Source organism: Cornus florida, unplaced genomic scaffold (genome assembly GCF_030987335.1).
Source record: "Cornus florida cultivar Cherokee Brave unplaced genomic scaffold, ASM3098733v1 CherokeeBrave_3.0.0_Hap2_Chr08, whole genome shotgun sequence".
NCBI lineage: Eukaryota > Viridiplantae > Streptophyta > Magnoliopsida > Cornales > Cornaceae > Cornus > Cornus florida.
The window spans coordinates 44,151,703-44,176,105 of NW_026775578.1; the positions used below are offsets into that span (position 1 = coordinate 44,151,703).

At 41.9% G+C, this 24,403-nt stretch overlaps 1 protein-coding gene across 1 annotated transcript; it reads left to right on the top strand.

Moving 5' to 3' along the window:
• Positions 1–24,000, top strand: LOC132271539 (protein TRANSPARENT TESTA GLABRA 1). Its single transcript, XM_059772944.1, has 2 exons — positions 1–1,272; positions 23,547–24,000. The coding sequence occupies exon 1, from the start codon at positions 243–245 to the stop codon at positions 1,269–1,271; it is 1,029 nt and encodes a 342-aa protein (XP_059628927.1). The 5' UTR covers positions 1–242; the 3' UTR covers position 1,272; positions 23,547–24,000.
• Positions 24,001–24,403: the final 403 nt, after the last annotated feature.

Sequence of the window (24,403 nt, forward strand, 5' to 3'; positions counted from 1 at the left end):
TGAAGTTTGTTTAGTTGTCAATTTGAACCCTCTTCTGAATATATTGAATAAAAGGACTGACGAAGGTCAGTCGAAGGTCAGTCAGGCCGTCAGAAGAGAAAAAATGTCAACCGTGGGTAGCTTAGACAGTGTTGTTGCTTTACCTACCCTTTCCCATTTCCCCTAATCACAATTGAAACCCTAATCTTCTATTCTTCTCCAACAATTCGATTCACAGCTCTCTCTCCTTCTTTCTCTCTGAAATGGAGAATTCAACCCAGGAGTCCCAACTCAGATCCGAAAACTCCGTCACCTATGAGTCACCATACCCCATCTACGCCATGTCCTTCTCTTCCTCCACCCGACCACCCCACCACCACCGCATCGCCATCGGCAGCTTCATCGAAGAGTACAACAACCGCGTCGACATCCTCTCATTCGACGAAGAAACCCTAACCCTAAAAAACAACCCTAACCTCTCCTTCGAACACCCTTACCCTCCCACCAAGCTCATGTTCCACCCCAACCCTAATTCCTCTCTCCGCAAGTCCTCCTCCGACCTCCTCGCCTCCTCCGGCGACTATCTCCGCCTCTGGGAAGTCCGAGACAACTCCGTCGAGTCGCTCTCCGTACTCAACAACAGCAAGACCAGTGAATTCTGCGCTCCGTTGACCTCCTTCGACTGGAACGAGGTCGAGCCTCGGAGAATCGGGACGTCGAGCATCGACACCACGTGCACGATTTGGGATGTTGAGAGAGGGGTTGTGGAGACTCAGCTGATTGCTCACGATAAGGAGGTTTACGACATTGCTTGGGGTGAAGCTGGGGTTTTTGCCTCTGTTTCCGCGGATGGGTCGGTGAGGATTTTCGATTTGAGAGACAAAGAACACTCCACCATTATATATGAGAGTCCCCAACCGGACACTCCGTTGCTTAGGTTGGCTTGGAACAAGCAGGACTTGAGGTACATGGCCACCATTTTGATGGATAGTAATAAGGTTGTGATTTTGGACATTAGGTCTCCCACGATGCCGGTGGCGGAGTTGGAGAGGCACAGGGCGAGTGTGAATGCCATTTCTTGGGCTCCGCAGAGTCCTAGGCATATTTGTTCAGCAGGGGATGATACACAGGCGCTCATTTGGGAGTTGCCCACGATTGCTGGACCCAATGGGATTGATCCGATGTCGATGTACTCAGCTGGCTCTGAAATTAACCAGCTACAGTGGTCGGCAACTCAGGCTGAATGGATTGCAATTGCATTTTCCAACAAAATGCAGCTTTTGAAAGTTTGAGGTATGAGAACAAGTACAATTTGCAACTTAAGATATAATCTGAATAATATAGATATCAATTGCAGATATGTCTAAATATTACCCAATAAGATGCTTGGCATGTCTCTTTCTTTTTCTATTCAGTGGTAAATATTTCCTGTTTAATGCTGTGGATTTAAGCTAATTTAAGAAGTATTTGCTTCAAATATAATGAATAACCACCGGTTAGTAGCATGAGCAATATCTCTTGCCCCCTACAAAACATGGCTGGCTAAACTCGTAGTTCACTGAAGCCTTTGCCTAGAGCCTCGTGTAAAGGATAATTGTAGGTTTATTTGTTCCATAGGGAAATGACATTGACACTCAACTTTAGTATTCTTATATGCATTCCATTTAAAATAGTTAAAGGACACAATTGTCCTTCAAAAGAAATTTCACACTCCACAATTATCCCAAGAAATACTTTTGCAGTCTATTTTTGAAGGCTAATTGTGTCTTCTTCGTTCACAATCAAATGAAGTGCTTGCGTAAAAATAATTAAATAAATAGTACCAATATCATACTTATCAAAAAAAAAAAAAATAGTACCAATATCATAACCCATTACTATAATATGGATTTTCTCCAATTTTCATTCTTATATGGGTTCATATCAAGAGTACTACAAAAGTGGAATGTCAATATTATTTCCTTTAATATATTAACAGTAGAAAAGGCCTCAATTCTTTTATTTCTGCCTTGGGCCTTAGCTTATGGCGTGCTCCGTAAGTGGAGATGCAGGGTTAAAGTGCTAGTTGGGACACGTGCAGTACTTATAAAATATATTATATTGTTTAAATTAAGTTTCTCATCAAAAGAAAATCAAATGTATAATTTTTTTCTCAATCAAATTAAGTGCTTGTTTTGATTAGAAATTGGGTAGATTCTAGAGGTTTTTAGTTCTCATTTATGTGACCTGGACCAGGGTACTTGTGTTGAGTACATGTATGTATCCACGTGTTGAATGTCAAATCTTTCAATAGAAGGACACATGGACACTGCTAAATATTCATACTATTTAATATTTTTATTTTATATTTTAGAATAGAGTAATATGCTTATGTAACATAGTGTCTAATATTAGTATTTCACTCGTTTTGAATCAATAATATAATAAAATTGAATTATTGGATGTGTTTTTTTTGGTGCATGTCCAACCAAAAGTGTCGGACATATATCCCATAACCATGCCCAAGTATTGTGTGTTTGATACAAGTACATCACCTACTTTTGAAGAGTCCATATAACATAGGTTCTCATCTCTAAACCAAGTTACACATAGTGGAAAGATCATTAACCTCTTGTTTTTCTTTTAATTGTTTATTATTTTCATTTCCTAAGATTGAATAAGGTGCAGCAACTTAGTATGAATACTAGTTTAGTCTGAGAAAAAAGATATCTGTTTTGTGTCTTCATGTTGCAACACTGTTGAGATTTCATCTCTTGAGCACGTCAACTGACCTTGTAAAAGATGAAAAAGTTGAAAGTTTATGACATAGCTAATGTTTAGTCTTTAATGTTAATGTTAAACACAATCTTCCATGTAATGTAAAATTATGATGGATCAAATAGCTTGTTAGGGATAAATTATTATGTTATATAACATTATGATGGATCAACATAGTTATGCATCTGAGGTTCTTTTAATTCCTGATTCATTTTTTAGGAGTATTTTAGCTCCTATTCATGACAGACTTTAAAAAAAAAAAAAATATATTTGTTTCTAACGAGTATTTTCACTCTTTATGTGAATGTGTCATTATTTTTGGTACTTCTTTTGGGTTCAAGTGGGGGCTTGCACTTGTTTCACAAAGAGATCATATTGAGTCATACTTCTCCGAGACAAGAGTCGGAGAAGTATGGAAGGACCAAGCCATAGTCATGCAACATCTATAGTTTGTTAGCAATCTTCATGATGATTTCCCGACAATAGATGTGTTTCAAGATGCAGCTCCAGTCCTTGGCCAGCAAATCTCTCAAGCCTCGATGATGTGACAATTAGGTTGCATCTCTGATGACTAGTTGTGGAGGGAAAAAAACTCTCTCCAATAAGAAGCGTACACGTCATCACTACACATATCTACATTCCAAGGACATATAAGGCCCATCATGCTCAAGCCCAAATTGAGTGTATTTTTAGTCCAAGACCATTGTTATTTGTCTTCCAACTTCCATCAAGGCCGAATCAAGAGGTCATCAGCCCAACTTGTTAATATTTAACATCCGGTCCGTTACTCAAGCCCAGCCGGATCAAAGTATGTTCAGCCTAGTTATTCAAGAATGCACAAGTCCTACCAGTTGAAGGATTTACCGTAGAAGGAAAATTCTGAGATAGGAAGTTCTGTACAAGGCAAGTTCTATGTATGGAAAATTAGACAATGGAAAGAACTCTATTAGTAAAGAATGTTTATATAGAAAGAATTGGAGGACAAGCAACGCGAGTCCTACCATAATTTTACAATCTTTTGTATTAGACTTCCAACAAAGGGATCAAGCAATTCTACGCTTCGACATATATTGTTCTTGTTTATTTTTACTATTGATTGAGTGAGTTGTTTTATTTTTCTTAATCATTATTGGTTGAGCGAAATTCTGCACCTACACTTTGGCGCCGTCTGTGGGAATCGTATAAAAATATACTCCCACTTGTTCTTCAAATCAAATCCTTAGTCGTATCTGGAATGTCAAACGGAGAGTCAGCAATGAATCAACAGATAGAATTGATGCAAAAGATGCGAGAGGAGTTCTTGCACCAATTTGAGACACTCCGGCAAGCAAACGATACGAGTGTTGCCCAGATAGCTGCGCTTCAGTAGCAAACTCATACGCTGCACACGGTAATGGCCAGGCTAACGCCACAACCACCACCAGGCGATGCTGCAGCACCACCCCCCACCCAGAATTTACCTCCAGTTCACGAGCCTCCGGCCAACGGGACACCACCCAACGGGGCTCGACCTAATGAGGTTCAGCAACAGCAAGGGACAAGGTCCGAGGCGGTTGCTTCGGATAATCTCCCGCGTCGCACACAGGACGAACAAGCCGAGTCCAGCCATAGGCTTACGGTATGGTCCAATGGCGTTCCAGATGGCGCATGCGTACAAGATGCCTTCGACAAAAAGAAGCTATTAAGAGTTCAGACACCAGCCGAGATGGCTAGAGAGCACAAGAACTCCTTGGTCAAGACCCCCTTTACTGACGATGTGTACCTTGTGGAGAGACCAAGGAAGTTCACTATGCCATCCTTCACCCAGTTCGATGGGGCAGGAGACCCCTCTCGGGATCTCGATCATTATGCGCAAAAGATGGCACTGGACGATCATAACGATCCGTGGATGTGTAAGGTTTTTCCTACCAGTTTAACCGGAGCAGCGTTAGAATGGTTCAGGAATAGGCCACACAAGTCTATCCCTGATTATGAGACCTTGTGCACTATGTTCTTAGCCTAGTATTGCGGAAATAAGAAGCAGAAGAAAAGTATCGCCAGCCTTTTCACCATAAGGCAAAGGAAGGGAGAAACTCTGCAAGATTTCTTATCCAGGTTTAACATGGAAGCCTCGGAAATAGCAGATTGCCACCCTGCCACGGCAATCGAAACATTTAAGTTGGCAATGATCCAGGGAACCAAGTTTCACACATCCTTGATCAAATATTCCCCCCCGGATATGCAGACTTTGAACGCTAGGGCACAAATCTACATTCGGTTGGAGGAAAACGTAGCCCACCGTGCACAGCACGCTACCCTCGTCACGGTGGAAAACAAGTCTCGAGAGAAAGCTGCAAGCACAAGGATGCAGAAGGTTCCTCATGCCGCCACACAAGTCACCCAAGCGCCTGAGAAGAGGCAAAGGACAGAGGACAAGCTTACCCCTCTCCGTACTACCTTAGCGCGCCTATTCCAAGAGAATAAGACGAGGTTCGCAACTCCTCAGCCCATGAAACAACCCTCGAAGCAGAGGGACAAAAGCAAACATTGTGCCTACCATAGAGACTATGGGCATACCACCAATGACTGCAGGTCCCTTCAGCGACAGGTAGAAAGCATGATAGCGAGAGGAGAGTTGATGGAGTATCTCGCCACGAAGGAGTACGTAAAACCTCGGGAGGTTAACCCTCGACGGGTAGAGGGCGGTCAGGTAAAGGTTATCCATGCCATACACGGAAGGTCAGAGGATGATGAAGAGTCTGAAGAGTTGTACAGATCTAGGCTGAGAGAGGCTCATAAGTTACGAAGATTGTCTTCGGTAAACACGGTTGCACCAGGCAGCATCAACATTGGATTCGGTAACAATGATCTGTCTAGAGTCCAGCGCCCGCATGAGGACCCCTTGGTCATTAGCCTCCTAGTAGCGAATTATATGATCAGGAGGGTGCTGATAGATCCGGGAAGTAGCGCCAACATCATTACAAAAGCAGCTTTCGATCAGCTGGGGGATTCACCATCGTCCATCAGGCCAACTTCCAGCCTCCTAATGGGGTTTGATGGTACTAAGGTGAATCCGCTTGGGGTGATCGATCTATCCGTTACTGCAGCAAAGAGGACTCTGAAGGAGAACTTTGTCGTGACGGAGATTCATCCATCTTATAACCTCATTATGGGGAGAGGTTGGAGCCATCGTATGAACGGAGTCCCCTCTACCCTTCATCAAGTAATGAGGTGTTTATCCCCAGATGGCAGGGAGGTCATCGACCTCTGGGGAGACCAGGTTGCTGCAAAAGAATGTTACATGCTAACGCTATATGAAGCAAAGAAGGCGTCGAAATCACCTCAGTCAGAGGCGAATCCCAAAGACGCAATCAAATAGCAGTTACAGTATCCTCTGCCCAAGTATCTCAAGGCAGTGGAAGAAGCCGAGGCTGAAGCACCTACCGAGGAGTCCCTCGAAGCTATAGAGGTAGTCCTCGGAGACCCTCAGAAGGTCACCTACATTGGCTCATCTTGCACAGCCGAAGAGAAGGAAGCATTGATCAGGGTCATTCGGTGCAATTCGGATGTCTTTGCCTGGGATCACTCGGACATGGTGGGGATCGATCCTACGGTCTCATGCCATAGTTTGAGGGTTAACCCAGAATTCAGGCCAGTCAAGCAGAGGCACCGACGGTTCGCACCTGAACGGAATCGCATAATAGCCGAGGAAGTAAATAAACTATTACAAGCAGGATTCATTCGAGAGGTGCAATACCCACAATGGCTCTCAAATGTAGTAGTCGTTCAAAAGAAGAATGGGAAATGGAGGGTATGCGTAGATTATACCAACCTTAACAAAGCTTGCCCAAAAGATAGCTTCCCTCTGCCCAAGATTGATCAAATGGTGGATGCTACGACAGGTTATGAGAGGCTCACATTCCTCGATGCATACTCCGGCTATAATCAGATTCCCATGAATCCTGACAGAGTGATGCCCTTCGGTCTAAAGAATGCCGGAGCCACCTACCAGCGACTTGTCAATAAAATTTTCAATAATCTACTGGGGAATACAGTTGAAGCCTATATCGATGACATGGTGGTCAAAAGTATACGGAAAGAGGATCACTCGAAACACTTCCAGGAGGTCTTTGATACTCTCAAGAGGTACAATATGAAGCTGAACCCCACCAAGTGCTCCTTCGCCGTCTCTTCAGGACAGTTCCTCGGGCACATTATAAATAAAAGAGGAATAGAAGTAAGCCCAGCTCAGGCAAAGGCACTCATACAGAACCAAGAGCCAAAAACCCGCAAGGAAGTGCAAGTTCTAACCGGCCGAATTGCGGCTCTCAGCCGGTTCATATCCCGATTATCTGATAAGTATAAACCTTTCTTTGATGCTATTCGATCCAAAAACAAAGATATGTGGGGACCTCAGCAGCAGGAAGCTCTCAATCAATTGAAAAGCTATATGACAAAACCCCCAATCCTTTCTGTTCCAACGCCCGGAGACACTCTCATCCTGTACTTGGCAGTATCAGCTGTAGCAACAAGCGCAGTGTTGATCAAAGAAGGAGGCAAGGTTCAGCACCCAATCTTTTACACAAGCAAAACGATGACGGATGCCGAGACACGGTACAGCAAGACGGAAAAGGTAATCCTGGCGTTAATTTATGCCAAGAGGAAACTTCGACATTACTTCGAATCTCACAGCATAGTGGTACTTACAAATCACCCTATACGGGCTATCCTAGCTAAACCAGACTTGTCTGGTCGAATTACAAAATGGGCTATTGAACTTAGCTCTTTTGATATCACTTATGCACCAAAGGTATCTCACAAGGGGCAGTCAGTAGCGGATTTCCTACTGGAGTATGAAGATCAATCTGAGGAGCCGACACTTCAAAAGCCGTACTGGGAGTTACGGGTTGATGGCTCTTCCAACCAGAAAAGGGCAGGGGCCGGGATTGACATCACAACACCCGAGGGTACCAAGCTGCAGCAGTCAATTTGGCTAGATTTCCTAGCTACTAATAACGAGGCCGAGTACGAGGCATTGCTTGCCGGCCTTCGGCTAGCTAAATAGTTACAGGTACGGTGCTTAAAAGTTTTTAGTGACTTACAGCTTGTGATCAATCAAGTGACAGGGCACTATTATCCCAAGGAGGAACGTATGAAGTCATACAAAGATGCTGTAGAGAATGCCATCCGGGAGTTCGATCAAATCGAATTCCATCAGGTACCACGAGATGAAAATGCCGAAGCAGATCGATTGGCCGTAGCCACATCATCTTCAGACGAAGAGTTGATTCGGCTTGTTCCAATCGATGTCCTCGAAGAACCTAGCATTAATCCCCGGCAAGAGGTGATGGTGATCCCGGAAGTTCCACGCGAGCCATGCTGGATTGATCCAATCGAGGCCTACCTCAAGGAGGGAGTTCTCCCAAATCAAAAAGCTGAGGCAAGGAAGCTTAGGCTTACCGCGGCTAAATACTCAATCATCAATAACCAGTTATACCGAAGGTCATTCTCCGGTCCTTATCTCAAGTGTTTAACCCCTACTGAGGCTCTCACAATTCTAAAACAAATTCATGAAGGAGATTGTGGAAATCACTCGGGAGGAAGATCCCTTGCACACAAAATTCTAACCCAAGGCTATTTTTGGCCATACTTGGCTCGGAATGCCGAAGAATACTCAAGAAGATGTGACAAGTGTCAGCGCTATGGTCCAATAAAGCATCAACCTGCCGAAGGTTTGCACGCCATGGCTAATCCATGGCCGTTCGCCCAATGGGGGATTGATGTAGTAGGACCGTTACCCAAAACCGTGGAAAAAAAGGAGCATGTGCTTCTGGCTACGGATTACTTCACCAAGTGGGTGGAAGCTGAAGCCTTCTCTAGCGTCACCCACGAAGAAGTAAGGCATTTCATTTGGAGCAACATTATTTGCCGGTTTGGGGTACCAAAAGTCATCGTAATGGACAATGGTAAGAACCTCGATAACAGAAGTACAAGAAAGTTCTTTAACGAACATGGAATCCTGCAAAAATTGACTGCAGTTAGTCATCCACAAGGCAATGGGCAAGCTGAAATAACTAATCGCACGATATTTGGGTGCTTAAAGAAAAAATTGGAGAAATTAAAGACAAAATGGTACGAGAATCTCCCTCAAGTGCTCTGGGCCTATCGAATCACTCCAAGACGACTCACGGGAGAAAGCCCATTTGCTATGGCATATGGATCCGAAACTGTCATTCCTACCGAGTCCATAATCCCAACCCTTCGGACATCCTTGGTACTGGAAGGGAACAATGAGCAACAACTCGAACATAGCCTTGATCTTGTGGACGAAAGGAGAGATGCAGCAGCAATTCGGCTCGCGGCATACCAACAGCAGGTGTGTAACAGTTATAACGCGTCAGATTCAGGAGCTTTGTGGTAGGTGATTGGGTTTTGAAGCAAGAGACAGCTCATGTAAAGAAACTGGAACCTACTTGGACCGGACCCTACAGGGTTACCGAAGTAGTGGGGAAAGGAGCATATCGTTTGGCCGAAGCTGGCGGACGTCCCATTGCGCGTCCTTGGAACGCAATACACCTTAAAAGGTATTTCCATTAGATAAGTTTGTCAATTTTGCTACAAATTCTTCACAAATAAGGCTGAGTATGTCCACAGTCAGCCAAACTTTTCTTTATTTTGCTTCTATATTCAGTACAACTCTACTCTATTTATTTCTTTCTATAAAAATGGGGGCCATACTACTCTATGATTATGCAACTTTTATGCATGCGTCGCATTAGGCAATTTTTATGCATGCCAAGTCGCACTATGCAATTTTTATGCAATTAGAAGCAAGCTGTTAAAAAGCATTCGTCACAATGATTTTTAAGGAAAAAAAAACATAAGTTATGGCCTATGGTTAAAACTTTCTATCCCACATCGACAAAAAAGTATGTGCTACATTCTGTTATATATGGGAATATTCAAATAGTTAATTACGGTGTAAGGAGGGCCCACTGGTATTTAAGGCTGTCAAGTTCGATACCAGAGGCATTCCTTACACCGACCTTTTTGACAAAATTTAGTCTATATCCCACATCGGATAGAAATAGAAAAGAAATGCGGTTCATATATGTGTAGTCCACTACATTTGGTTGCCAAGAAGGGAGTATCAATGGAGGAGGAAAGTTTCCAAAGTCAACAAATAGGAAACTTCACAGCCACTGTTACTCGCTTTCTTGGCCTCTTATCATTTTTGAATCCTCGGCCTCATGATAAGTTGTTTGAGAAAAAATATAAACAAACTTCCCCTCAGGCTCAGCGTCGGGGAGTAGTTCATTCGCCTCGGACCCTAAGTGTCTGGCTCCGCAAAAATCTCGCCTCGGACCCTAAGTGTTCGGCTCGGCAAAAATCTCGTCTCGGACCCTAAGTGTCCGGCTCGGCAAAACCTCCCCTCAGGCTCTGCGCCAGGGAGTATTTAATTTGCCTCAGATCCTAAGTGTCCGAGACAGCTTCGGACCCTAAGTGTCCTATTCAGCACTATTCCTCCACGACTCAGTGCCGAGGAACAATTCGCCTCGGATCCTAAGTTTCCAAGACAGCTTCGGACCCTAAGTGTCCTATTCAGTAATATTCCTCCACACTCAGTGCCGAGGAACAATTCGCTTCAGACCTCTGGTGGCCGGATCAGAACTTTTTCCTCCGGACTCCAACTGTTTAATACCCTGTGGATGTGGATACATCATAAGTTCATCATGATCCACCCCACATCAGGAACACACGAGAAAGAAAGAGTATGTATACGTCTACTGCAGGCAAGTCAAAGGCAAGAAGAGTTCACTTAACAGTTAGATCATTGTCCATATGAATCATCCTGAGATATCAATTAAACTGTTAAAAGGATCTCCTTCTTCCCACCATCCTTGCTTTTTCTCGGATAGCATAAATCCGAAGCATAAAGACAATGTGTTTTGTTTGTCATAAAAACATTACCAGTCAGAAAAGTATGAACAATATCAAAAGCATACAGCAAAAACAAATCAGGTATTGAAAGCCTAAAACAAAAATTATATTTATTATTCCAAACATACTGTCAATAAAAACGAAATACATGGTTCTACTTCCTCTTCGGATCGAAGAGAGTAGATTCAAAAGCATCCACTACAGTAGGACTTGGGGTAGGAGGAATTGAAGCCGCAGGGGCAGAAGAGCTAGGAGTACCCTTCAGGTGCGCCTTCACCATCTCGGCAAAGCGGATTTTAGCTTCCAAAGCTTGTGGACCTTCATCATATGGGAAGTGCACCCCCACCTGCTTGTCAAAAGCGTCCGGATCCATCGTCCTCTTCGGATCGAAGGGAGTAGATTCAAAAGCATCCACTACAGTAGGACTTGGGGTAGGAGGAATTGAAGCCGCAGGGGCAGAAGAGCTAGGAGTACCCTTCAGGTGCGCCTTCACCATCTCGGCAAAGCGGATTTCAGCTTCCAAAGCCTGTGGCCCTTCATCATATGGGAAGTGCACCCCCACCTGCTTGTCAAAAGCGTCCGGATCCATCGTCCTAGGGCCTGAGCCCTGATTATAGCCAGACCGGAACGCTTTAGCACTAGCCAGGTGTGCCAGACAGGAGTAGCGCCCCTGCATTTGCTTCCCCGCCTTGAAGCAAGTAGTAAGAGCCTCGGTCAGGCGTTGAATTTCGGCCTGAAGAGAATCCACCTTAGCCTCAGAGGTAGCCAACTGCCTCTTATACACATTCTTGGCTTTAGTAGCTATCTTCAGATTGGTAGAGGCAGTGGTGGCTCCCTTCTCTGCATTGTCAAGATCCTTCTCCAGCTTCTTGATGGAGAGGGATTGGGCTTCAGCAGTGGCGCAGAGGGCCATGGTGTGGTATAGACTCTGTAAAACAGAGGAACAAATATGAGCATAAATGGAAACATGAGTAAGCAAGAGTAACATAATTCTGAAGGAGCAATACGAACCTCTATGGCCCGGACCGGGGCAGAGGGGAGTAGTTGTTCCAACCCCATTTGGCTGATGGCTTCCTCGTCCTTTGGGAGCCACATCCCTCGGGCCACAGCCAGTGCAGCTGAAGGGTCTGTGATCACAGAATCCCCTGAATGCAGGACTGACTTGTCAGCCCTGGTGAAGGAAGGAGTCCAAGGAGCCCCAGTTTCAGCCAGAACAAATGCCCTGACTTCATCTTCAGGTTCAGCCTCTCCAGCCTTTTTCCCTCTGCTTTTTGAAGGGACCTTGCCTTTGCCAGAGGATGGGGGTTGAGGCGAGATTTCTTCATTGGTGGTTCCTTAGCCTCCACCTCACCCTCGGTAGACCTAATAACGACCAAGGGTTGGGCATCTTAGGCTTTCTTTTTTAAAGCCTCAGCCCTCCGTATCTCCTCCTCAGTCATGGGGAAACTATCAAAGGATGGTAGAGACAGATCCATGAGGTCTGCAGCAACAGCACTGGAGGCAATATCCTTGAGGTTTGAAGAATTTAGCAGGTCCTCGATAGGCGAGGGGTCACTCCAGACTCGTTCCTCAGGTCTGTTCCTTGCTGCGGAGGATGGGAATGTAGCTGAAAAAACACCAAGAAACTCATAAGTACGGCGAAACATTAAGACTTGGTAAGGAAAACAACCAGAACACTTGGTATGAAGGGAGGTTAAGTATTCTATACCTAATTTCCCGAACTTGCGCGGGATGGGGAGCGTAATTGATTAGGGCACGAACCATTTTCCTTTAACTATAACCATCCTTTCTTTCCACTTCTTCTCGGATGAAGGAAGGTTCGTGCATATCCTCTGATGAAGGGGAGAGGTAAAAAAGAAGCGACCAGGCTCGGTCCCATGCTTAGATATATTATAAGTAAGCAGAAGGTCGGCAAAGGTCAAATCCAGAGCCTTTAATTTCCGGCGCACCAACAGTGCCGAAAGGATGCGAAAGAAATTAGGATTTACCTGAAGGGGGGCAAGACCTAACTTGTTGAAAACTAAATGATAGAAGGGGTGAAGAGGGAACCGGAGGGCGCTAAGATGCCCGACTGAAAGAAGCAACTTACTCTCTTCAATTCCCTCGCCGGAGGTAAAATCGGCACCCTCGGGATATTCTACAATTTCTACTCCCTCAGGAATATCAAATTCTTCCATTACCGAAGCAACAGAGAACTTGATGCGGCGAATAGAGATGATTGCTTTCCTCTCTTCATGAGTAAGAACATTATCGGAGCCTGAGGTGGATGTCTCGGTTGGAAGGGGGGAAGTACCTAATTGATTCAACGAAAGACGATCTGTAGAAACCCTAGGAGGGGGAACCCTAATGCGAACGGGGGAAGATGAAGGTGTGGATTCAGCATCCCCAATGTCTATACGTTCGGGAGTAGATGAAGTACTCATAATGAAAGATTGAAGAGAAAGATGCGAAAAAAAACAAACCTGACAAGGCGATGGAATGAAGAACGCAGGAGTGCAGCTAGGGCGAATGTAACTCTTGCAGAATCTTGTACGATGGAGTAATAATGAAAGTCCTCGAACCGTCTCTGAAGCAAAGTAAAAAACCGGTTTCAATTCCCTCTTTAATGGGAGCCGTCACTCAATTAAAAATGAAATTTGGGGCAAAGTGTGGAGGGAAAAAAACTCCCTCCAATAAGAAGCGTACACGTCATCACTACACATATCTACATTCCAAGGACATATAAGGCCCATCATTCTCAAGCCTAAATTGAGTGTATTTTTAGCCCAAGACCATTGTTATTTGTCTTCCAACCTCCATCAAGGCCGAGTCAAGAGGTCATCAGCCCAACTTGTTAATATTTAACATCCGGTCCATTACTCAAATCCAGCACGATCAAAGTATGTTCAGCCCAGTTATTCAAGAATGCACAAGTCCTACCAGTTGAAGGATTTACCGTAGAAGGAAAATTCTGAGATAGGAAGTTCTGTACAAGGCAAGTTCTATGTATGGAAAATTAGATAATGGAAAGAACTCTATTAGTAAAGAATGTATATATAGAAAGAATTGGAGGACAAGCAACGCGAGTCCTACCATAATTTTACAATATTTTGTATATAAATAGAGGCTTAGACCTCCAACAAAGGGATCAAGCAATTCTACGCTTCGACATATATTGTTCTTGTTTATTTTTACTATTGATTGAGTGAGTTGTTTTATTTTTCTTAATCATTATTGGTTGAGCGAAATTCTGCACCTACACTAGTGTAAAGATTAACTGTAGATCAGAATCAGACTCAACCTCAATATGAAATAGAGCCAGTAATTTAACTCTAGCATTGAAGCACCAACCCAAGCTGTTGGAGAAACTGGACGATCACTGCTCACAGCAACCACGGAAAGGACCAACCATGGAGGGAGGCCTCTATTTCCCTTCAGAGTATCCATATTTAGTTTAATCCAGCTAGATCATCGGAAAACCCAGGCCATAATTATCGCTGATTTATGGTTATCAGCACCTCCTTTGGCATGAAATTTTCCTCAGCATGCTTGAAAATGTGCTATTACTGAGATTATTAGATAAATAAAAATCTTTTTCTAACCCTTTCCTTATCCTGTCATTTCCGCTGCTACCAGCAAGCAAATTATAAGTCAAATTACAAGGCTATCCATTAACCATAGCTTGGTTATCTTTTTATTTATTCATTTATTTATTATATATTAGCAGCAATCCATTCAGCCGAGAATTTGAAAAGAAATTTATGGGAAGGTATTATACAAGTAGATGCTCCCATTTAGCTGCAGCCCTAGGATATCTGCCAAGGACATAAAGACTATCTTAACAGGAGTCATTACATTCTTCGCAATATGGATCTTCCATGAGATTTATAGACGTCCTTGTATTCATATTTTTGAGAATCTAGTCTTTACAAACTAATTAAATGAAACTGATGATATGAGACTAGTTGTTCATGGTCTATATTGGCTTTCAAAGGTGAATCAAGAATTAGATGAGGTGTTGAAGAACTTAGGTTTCAATAAGGGGTGGAGCCAGAAATTTTAGGTTTGGTTGTTAGGGGGATTTGTACTATGTAGCTAAAGTTTGAAAATTTTATAAATCAATTGTAATATGATTTTGTTTAAATACTAGTCATAGTATATATACTTTGAGAAATTTCAAAATTGAGAAAAATACAACTTAATAGTAGACGAAAAACTGAAATTAGAAAGGAAAATATAGAGAAAAAAACGATGAGTTACAATTAAAAAGAGAAGAGGTAAAGAAATAAGCATTGTCAGAGAACCAATTATCCATCATCAATTGTTTCAGGTTTTCAAGAATCCAATTTTTGGAAGAAATTTTTTTAGTATTTTTTATTTCACTTGGGAAAGATATACCTAGATGAAAGATTAGAAAAAAATAATGAATTTTAACTAAACAAAATAATTTTAAATTAAACAAGATGTCAATAAAGATTGTTATATAATTCTAGATATTTTTCTTATTAATATCATTTTACAAAAATGTTTGACAAAAAATGCTTGAAGCTTTTTTATTAAACATAGGGAACCTTAGTGATTTTTATCCTCTTTTTTTTTTTTTTTTTTCTTCTCTCTCTCTCTCTCTCTTGAATTAATATTATAGATATTGTACATGTGTATATGTAAATAAATTAACAATTTGTTGCAATAACAACTATAATAATAATGAGCTTCTTCACAATATTTTTAGAAGTATAGTTAAAAGGGTTCAAGTTGAATTTTTTTTAAATTTCAAGGAGACGTATACTAAATTTATTTTCGAACTCTCTATTTTGGGGCCAATTTTCAAACTCTCTATTTTGGGTCAATATGTAAGTGTTTTGAAAATATTGGGGGGACCAATTGAAATTTTTAATGAATTTTAGAGGTAATATCTATAAATTAATTAATATTTAGGGGATACAAATAAAAGTTTTCAAGAAGTTTTTTTTTTTTTTTTTTTTGGGGGGGGGGGGGGTAGCTCCGTCCCTTGGTTTCAATGACGGAGATTCCGTTGAAGCATTCCTCTGTAAAACTCTCTGGCCCAGAGACTTGCAACTTCCAGCCTAGCTTGGCAGGCGAAGAAGCTTTTATATCCTTAATTTTCTTCTACTTGAGACCATCCGTAACTCGTCCATTTCCACCACGGCTGACTATTTTTAACCCTCTCACAAGTATTTTTGTAAGTCCCCTTACTGACTTTTCTATGCAATAACTTAAGTCCCATGCAGCTGCCTAAATTTGAAGTTAATGGACTCCCATTTAAGTAGATTTCTATCATGATTACTTGAAGAGAACATTGTTTTCTATTTAGACAGACTTCTTGCCAGATATATTGCAACATCTGTTAAGGAAATCGTTATAAGTCCTCCTTGCTCCCTGAGCATCAGGGAAAAGAACTAGATCATCCACAAAGAAGATTTGTGATATTTTAGAAGTTAATGGACTCCCATTTAAGTAGATTTCTATCATGATTACTTGAGAGATCAGAAGAGAACATTGTTTTCTATTTAGACAGACTTTTTGCCAGATATATTGCAACATCTATTAAGGAAATCGTTATAAGCCCTCCTTGCTCCCTGAGCATCAGGGAAAAGAACTAGATCGTCAACAAAGAAGATTTGTGATATTTTAGAACCCCCTCTAAAAGCTTGCGCAGGTTTTAATTTATTCTTGAGACTTTTATAGTCATACAAGAAACAAATAAGTATAGCTACAGTGGATCGCCCTGATGAAGCTGTCTCTGGTTGGAAAATTTCTGTTTGTTCTCCATTTCATATGACTGCCATGCTAGGGGAAGTCAGACAACTTATTATCAGCTTCAACCAACGTTGATAAACATTCAAATCTTTTACTGATTCAATGAATTTTCACCTAAGCGATTGCAAGCTTTCTCCAAAATAAATTTCTAAAGATTTCCTGTTCTATCACTATATTGTCGATAGTGCTCTTACTGGCCTAAGGCTGCTGTTGTTCTTGAGAAATTGACTTGAGTAATAAAGGCCAATTCATAGTTGTTAAAGGCGCCGAAGGCGCGCGCCTGAGGCGCAAGGCGCCTCCAGGCGCCACCTTGGCGCCTTGATTGACTTAAGGCGAGTGGTTTGGGATAGGCGCGCGCCTCTTAGACAAAGGCGCAAGGCTACAGCCGAGATGCAGGTGCGCCTGTGTGAAAAATGGGTTTTTTTTTTTTAATTATCTTGGTTGTGTTACTTGTTTTTTTTTATTTTTTAATTTGTTTATTTGTTGTTTTTATTTGTTTATTACAAAATCTACACAACTTGCAAGTTAAAAAGCATAAAAAAAAAAAGAAAAAGAAAAGAAAAGAAAGGAATAAAAGAGCAAAAGGAAAGTGGAAAGAAGAGAGTCAAGACTGAAGAGACAGAGAAGAGAGAAGTACGAGTGATCTGCGAAGCGCCGAAGACTGGATCTGCCAGATCTGCATCTGCGCCGAAGCCTGGTAAGTTCTCCTTCCCTCTCTTCTTCTTCTCCTTCTTCTTCTTCTTCTCTCCTTCTTGCTTCTTCTTCTCTTCTCAGTTCTCGGCAAATTTTTTTTTTTCTCTTTTCTTCTTCTTCTTCTCTTCAGTTTTTCTTCTTCTCTCGGCTCTAGTGACTCTAGTCACTCTCTTGCTCTTCTTTTTATTTTTTTATTTTATTCTGCTTTGAGCCGAGTCTAGGCTCTTCTTTTTTTATTTTTTTTTCTCTATTCTTCCTTGAGCCGAGTCTAGGCTCTTCTTTTTATTTTTTTTTATTTTTTTCTTCTTTGAGCCGAGTCTAGGCTCATTTTTCTTTTTCTTTTTTTTCTTTGAGCCGAGTCTAGGCTCTTCGTTTTTATTTATTTATTTATTTATTTTCTCTATTCTTCTCTCTTGGCTCTTTCTAGTCTCCTCTTCTTTTATTTTTTTATTTTTTATTTTTCCTCTATTCTTCTTCTCTTGGCTCTCTCTAATTTAACTTTCCTATTTCTAATTTTGTGGATTTAATAGGATATATTCCCAATGATATATGAGTGTAACTGATATTTTTAATTTGTTGATTTAATGGATTCTAGTAATCTAGTTCGTTGATTCAACTTAATTGTGTCACAATTTATTTTGCCTCATCTTTCTAATATGCCGATAATTAGTGAATAATGATAATTAGTGAGATAATGATTTGTTGGCAGTTGGCTTACTCACCTAAATTTGTCAAAAAAAAAATAATCCGAATCTCTTTACTTCATACTTTATATAGAACAATCAATGCGTTTCTGCTTTGTGCATGAAATTTCTTTAGTTGAACAGACTTGGATCATCACATCACCCATTCCTTGTAATCCCAATTGCACAGTCTCTCACACACACAACTGCAGGTCTTCATTGCATCATTAAATTAACCTTGTCACCAATATAAGATCAAGGTTGAAGGTGCATCAGTCTACACTTACCAAATTTGGTTTTTTCTGGTCTGTGCAAATACAAAACCACAGGAAAAGCAGAGTTACAAACTTACAAGAATATATATGGACAGGGGTAATGAAATTAACTAATATATATACATATTATTTTAATATTGGTTCGTAGACTTACATCTAGCAAACATGGATATCAAGGTTTTGGCATCTTTACGTTGAATATTTAACATAAGTAATTTATTTAGTTGACTTTTGCATCTTTATATATACTATTGCATCTATAATACTTTTTTGGGTGGGTTTTGTTTTTTTTTTTTTTCAACGTGCGCCTTGGTTTAGTCGGGCGCGCGCCTCGCCTTGCGCCTCAGGCTCCGGGAGGCATTTGCGCTTTTGTGCGCCTTGAGCCTTTAACAACTATGGGCCAATTGTTGACCAGGACTTTTGGTACTATTTTGTGTAGACCACATTGCAGAGAACGGTTGGTCTAAACTGTTGGATTATCCATGTTAGGATCAAGGGTGATGCAATTCTTTGAGGTAATTCCAAGTATCAAGTTGATATTTGGTTCGCTGGCTCTACCTTTTTTTTTGACCTTTTATTTTATAAATAAAAGTACACACAACACACACGCCTTCACTAGGGCTTGAACCATCAACCTTCCCTTTGGGGAGGTATAGCACATACCACTCTACCCAAGGCTTTGTGGTAACTTTTCCAAGTTAGAAAAAGGCTTTGTTGAGCAATTGACTCTACTTTCTTCATTCAATTTTAACATGAGATCTTTGAGTGATGCTTTTTCCTGTCTAATATGATCAGTCTTTGGATGCTTCATATTGTTTCAGCAGAATCATTTATGATTGGATCGATTGGTCAAGTGTTTGAGGTATATGCAAACATAGATGTGTATAAAACAGAATGAAAATCCTATATATACACACGTGTATATATATGAATGGTGTGAGATATAGCTTGTGTCAAAGGGAGGCACTTATCTGATAGGACGATTATCGTCGGAAGAGCAGGAAGGCATAGGAAAAACGGAAGAGAAGAGTCAAGAGTCAGAAGACAAGCTTTTTGCCAGTCTTGCAGCTGAGTATTGGGAGATGATCAGAGGTTTGGAAGGTTTTTCCTCTTTCAAGGAGGTAGATCGTGGAAGAGGGGAGAAGCAGAGCATGAGGGTGTGGGTGTGGGTTGATTAGTGCTTTACAGATCAGAGATCCAGACCTCCCTCCACTTTTCTCAGATGGGGTTTCCTGTACCTCCCATGTTGCGTAAGGAGTGTCTAAAGACAAGTTCTATTTGATCCAGTTAGGATTCTTCAGAATGTTTTCAAACTCCCCTTCTTGAAAATGTGAGGGAGGGAGAGGCAAAATGTGAGGATTTTGTTTCTGTGTTTGGGGGTGGGGGGTGCTGGGAGTGTGTTAGGGTTAGTTATGTGAATATTTTATTTTCCCTAAATAGTTGTGTTAATATTTTATTTTCGGATGCTGTTCAGGCCGCTCTGGCTAGGGTTACGTCGGATCACATTCCTTTGGTTTTAGACTGTGGAGGGTTGAGTTCACGTCGTACCCCTTTCAGATTTGAGAATATGTGGCTTAGAGCGGTGGATTTTCAAGGGTTGGTGCGGTCTTGGTGGGAGGACGATTTGGTTGTGGGAACTTCGAGCTTCATTTTTAACTTCGAGCTTCATTTTAGCAGGGAAGCTTCGCCTTTTAAAAGATAAGCTCAAAACATGGAATAAGGAGGTCTTTAGTAATCTGGAATGGAGGAAGAATAGAGCCCTCACTGAAATTGCAGAGTTAGACAGATTAGAAGCAGTTAGTGGTCTTGTTGAGTCTCAACGTAACAGGAGAGCAGCTTGTCAGGCTTAATGTGGCGAAATTGCGATAATGGAGGAAATCTCGTGGCGACAAAAAGTCTCAGGCCTTGTGGCTCAAAGAGGGTGACCGTAATACTAAGTTTTTTCACCGTACAGCTAGTGCCCATACGAGGGGCAATTATATGGGGCGGATGTGTGTGGATGGAACAATGTTGTGTTCTGAGGAGGAAGTACGTTCGGGGATTGTTTCTTTTTATTAGAGGTTGTACACTGATCCTCTTTGTTGGAGGCCATGCCTCGATGGTCTTCATTTTGATTCTATTTCAGTGGTGGATAAGGAAGGGCTAGAGAGACCCTTTTCGGAGGAGGAGGTTCTTTTGGCGTTGAGGAGTTGCAATGGTGACAAAGCCCAGGTCCGGATGGTTTCACTATGAGGTTCCTTCTGGAGAGTTGGGAGGTGGTTCGTCAGGAGGTTATGGGCACGTTCCATGAGTTCCACTCTAATGGGAGGTTCGAAAAGTTGTTGAATTCTTCTTTTATTGCTCTTATCCCTAAGAAGGGAGGGGCAACTGACCTTAAGGACTTTAGACCCATTAGTCTGATTGGGTGTATTTATAAGCTGATCGCTAAAGTCCTTGCGCTTCGCTTGTAGGGGGTTTTGGACAGCGTTATCTCTGACTCTCAGAATGCATTTGTTGGGGGTAGACAGATCCTGGATTCAGTTCTTATTGCCAGTGAATGTGTGAATTTATGACTCAGTAGCGGGATTCCTGGTGTTTTGTGCAAGCTGGACATCGAAAACGCCTATGATCATGTTTGTTGGAATTTTCTGTTCTATTTGTTAGAGAGGATGGGTTTCGGAGAGAAATGGAGGCGATGGATAGTTTCTTGCGTTTCATCTGTCAGATTTTCGGTGTTGGTTAATGGATCCCCATCCGGGTTTTTTGGCAGCTCCCGTGGTTTGAGGCAAGGGGACCCTCTCTCCTATTTTTCTGTTCATTATTGTCATGGAGGCTCTTAGTAGATTGATGAGGAGGGCTGTGGATTTGGGGTTCATACGGGGCTTCAAGATTGGTTCAGATGCAGCTCATCAGTTGGAAATCTCTCATTTGCTCTTCGCGGATGACACTCTGGTTTTCTGTGAGGCTGAGGTGTCCTAGTTGAGATATTTGCGATGTGTCCTTACTTGCTTTCAGGCAGTCTCTGGGCTGAAAGTCAACGTGGGAAAGAGTGTTATTGTCCCTGTGGGGGATATTGAGGAGGTGGAGTCTCTCACAGCTGTTTTAGGGTGTAGGACGAGTTCCTTCCCTATTTCTTATTTAGGCTTGCCTTTGGGTGTCTCGACAAAAAGGGTGGGAAGCTGGGACCTGGTGATTGAGCGATTCGAGAGAAGGCTGGCAGGGTGGATAAAGCAATACCTTTCGAAGGGGGGAAAAGTTACTCTAGTGAAGAGCACTTTATTTAGTCTACCAACTTATTTCCTGTCACTCTTCTAGATCCCTTCTGTTATTGTTGGAAGACTTGAGATGCTTTAATGGAATTTCTTGTGGGGCGGTAGAGGAGAGGAGTTTAAGTATCATCTTGTTCGATGGGAGCAGGTTTGTGGGCGCCTCAGGTTTGGAGGCCTAGGGATTAGGAGATTGGCCCCTTTCAACAGGGCCCTCCTAGGCAAGTGGCTCTGGAGATTCGGCAGTGAACGTAATAGGTTATGGAGGAAGGTTGTTTCTTGTCAGTTTGGAGAGGAAAGGGGGGTATGGTTAGCTAGACAGGTCAGGTCTGCTGTGGGTGTGGGGGTTTGGAAATCCGTTGGGAGAGGTTGGGATGATTTCTCAAAGCAAATTAGATTCAGAGTCCGGGAAGGAAGGGATATTCGATTTTGGGAGGATGCTTGGTGCGAGGACCGTCTTTTGTCTCATCTATACCCAAGGTTTTTCAGGATTGCTGTTGATAGACATGCTATGGTTGTTGACTGCTATCGCCTTGATAGCAGTAGGTTGTCTTGGGATGTTCAGTTCCGGCGATCCTTTCATGATTGGGAGTTGGATGATGTCATTGGTTTGTTGGATCTTTTGTATCAACAAGAGGTGGATGGCACCGGGCCTGACTCTTTGACTTGGGTGCTTTCTCCTCGGGGGAAGTTTCAAGTCTGGTCCTATTTTCACCAGCTTTCAGATTTTCGTGGTCCTACCTTCTCGTGGAAAACGGTTTGGCCCTTGATGGCTCCTCTAAGGATGGCTTTTTTTGTGTGGACAGCTGCTTGGGGCAAGATTTTGACTCTGGACAATTTGAGAAAGAGACGACATGTTAACGTTAACCGGTATTGTATGTGCATGAATGATGGAGAGTCTGTGGATCACCTTCTCTTGCACTGTCCGTAGCTCACGATTGCTGGAGCCTTTTGTTGGGTCTCTCTTTGGTGTGCAATGGGTTATGCCCTGGACCTCAAGGGATCTGATTGATGGGTGGAGGGGTCAATTGGTGGGAGCGCGCGCTCGTATTTTCTGGAGGGTGATTCCCCTTTGTATTTGGTGGAGTTTTTGGAAAGAATGCAATCGTAGATCTTTTGATGGGGAGGGGACCTCCATTGGGGCTTTGAAGTTCACTATTCTTTGCTCCCTTTTTAGCTGGGGTATGGGGCGAGATTGTATTTCTTTGGATGAGATTATGGACCTTTTGGGGTCGTTGGGTTCATAGATCTCATTTTTTCTCTTTTTTCGTATTTGTACAGTTCTTGGGACGCGTTCCCCTTTTGAACGCCTTCTAATACAATTTTACTTATCAAAAAAAAAAAAAAAAAAAAAAATTATGTAAATATAGAATGTATGTGTGTGTGTAAATGTATATATATAGAGAGTATTTGATCTGGGCGGGATAGAATAAAACCCATCTCTGCCCGTAATTCGTATTGGGTTTATAATCTTTTTCCATACCCGTCCCAGGGGTGGGGCGGAAACCTGACAGGTCAGGTAAAACTGTCATCCCTTTCAAATATATCTCAATTTGTATATGCTCTTGTCCTGTATTGCTTAAATGAAACAGTGCGTCATTCTTGTTTGAATGTGAATTCTGACCTTCAACGTCTCCGCTTCATCCTGTTTCTTCCATCATATGGATGTCTCTTACACCCATTTCATAGTTTGCTTAGGGTTTCCAAGTGATATTAATGTAGGATTTGACTTATAAAAAACCATATTAATGAAGGATTTGAAAAGCTCTTTGTTTTTTTGTTGTTGTTTCTGTTTCTATTGGCCCATTGAGGAAATGTGTTATGTATGATGGTAACTTTTAAGGCAGTTGATGGGATGGGCATACCTGGTTAATTTATCATCTGAGAGTTGTTGTAAGTTGCAGCAAGGGACTGCAGTTTTAAAGATGAGACTGCGGATTGAAATCTGGCTTGTTATGGGACGCCTAATAGGAGATTAGAAGGCCCCTTACTGGGAAGATGGTCATTATGTGAGGCATGAAACAACAATTTAAGCACTAGAGTCAGATAGTGTGCGAGCTTCATAATTGGATCCTGTAATCCATGTTATCAGTTGTAGGACGCGTACAAATACCTTAAACATGATTTTTGAAATACCTTAGACATGATTTTTGAGAATCTCTTTGATTTCTTAATCTGATTATTCTAACGTCCAATGTGTTACAATGGTTAAAATGTGTTTATTTTCTATGCAGATCCCGCAGGATGGCATGATGAATAGGATGTTTAACCTGTTGTCTTCCTCTAAGCTTAATTTTTGCTTACACAAGCACCACAAATAACTTGACGGAGATTGATCCTCGGATGCTGGTGAGGAATGTTGTGGTATTCAATTTAAGAAATGATGGATGGAGGTAACTGTTACAAGTTTAGTTGTTCCTTTCTTTTTTCGGTTAGTAAGTTTAGTTGTTCCTTCGGTCATTGTGTACTGCATATTCCAATCCATTGCTTAGGTTCCACCCTGTTTAGTGTACATGTTGAAGGACCTTAGTTAGTTATTGTGACGTGTGGGATTGCTGATTAAATTTCGTCAAATGTGGCTACTTATTTTTGTAACCAAGTGTACCTGTTATGTCGTACGTCTTCCTGCTTCTAATGTAGTAATGTTGAAACTCGGTGACATTCTAAAAATTTCAGGATATTATTCTACATTATGCTCTTCCCTGGATTACTATTAGAACAAAATAATTTATGCTCTTGGGCCGAAAGCATACTTTACCGCATGGTTTATTGATACCATTTCCAGGATAATCTTTCTACTAATCCCGCATGCGACTTTCATTTTGGCCATTTAAGTGGAAGTCATTTTGAAGCAGATAGTGTCTGGAAATAACTTTAGGGAAGAAATAATACTAAAGATCTTTTATCCCGAAATTTACATCTTATAAAGGATTCGACGAAGTCCTGTGGCTTGTGCACGAAACAGCTGTACAGTTGTGGAACTTCACTTGTAGGATTTTTCTGGGGTTGCTTAGTACTTCCATGTTATTTTCCCTGTTAAAACGATTTTTTTTTTTATTTTCTTGGTTAGCGAAGGACTATCTGTGAGTCA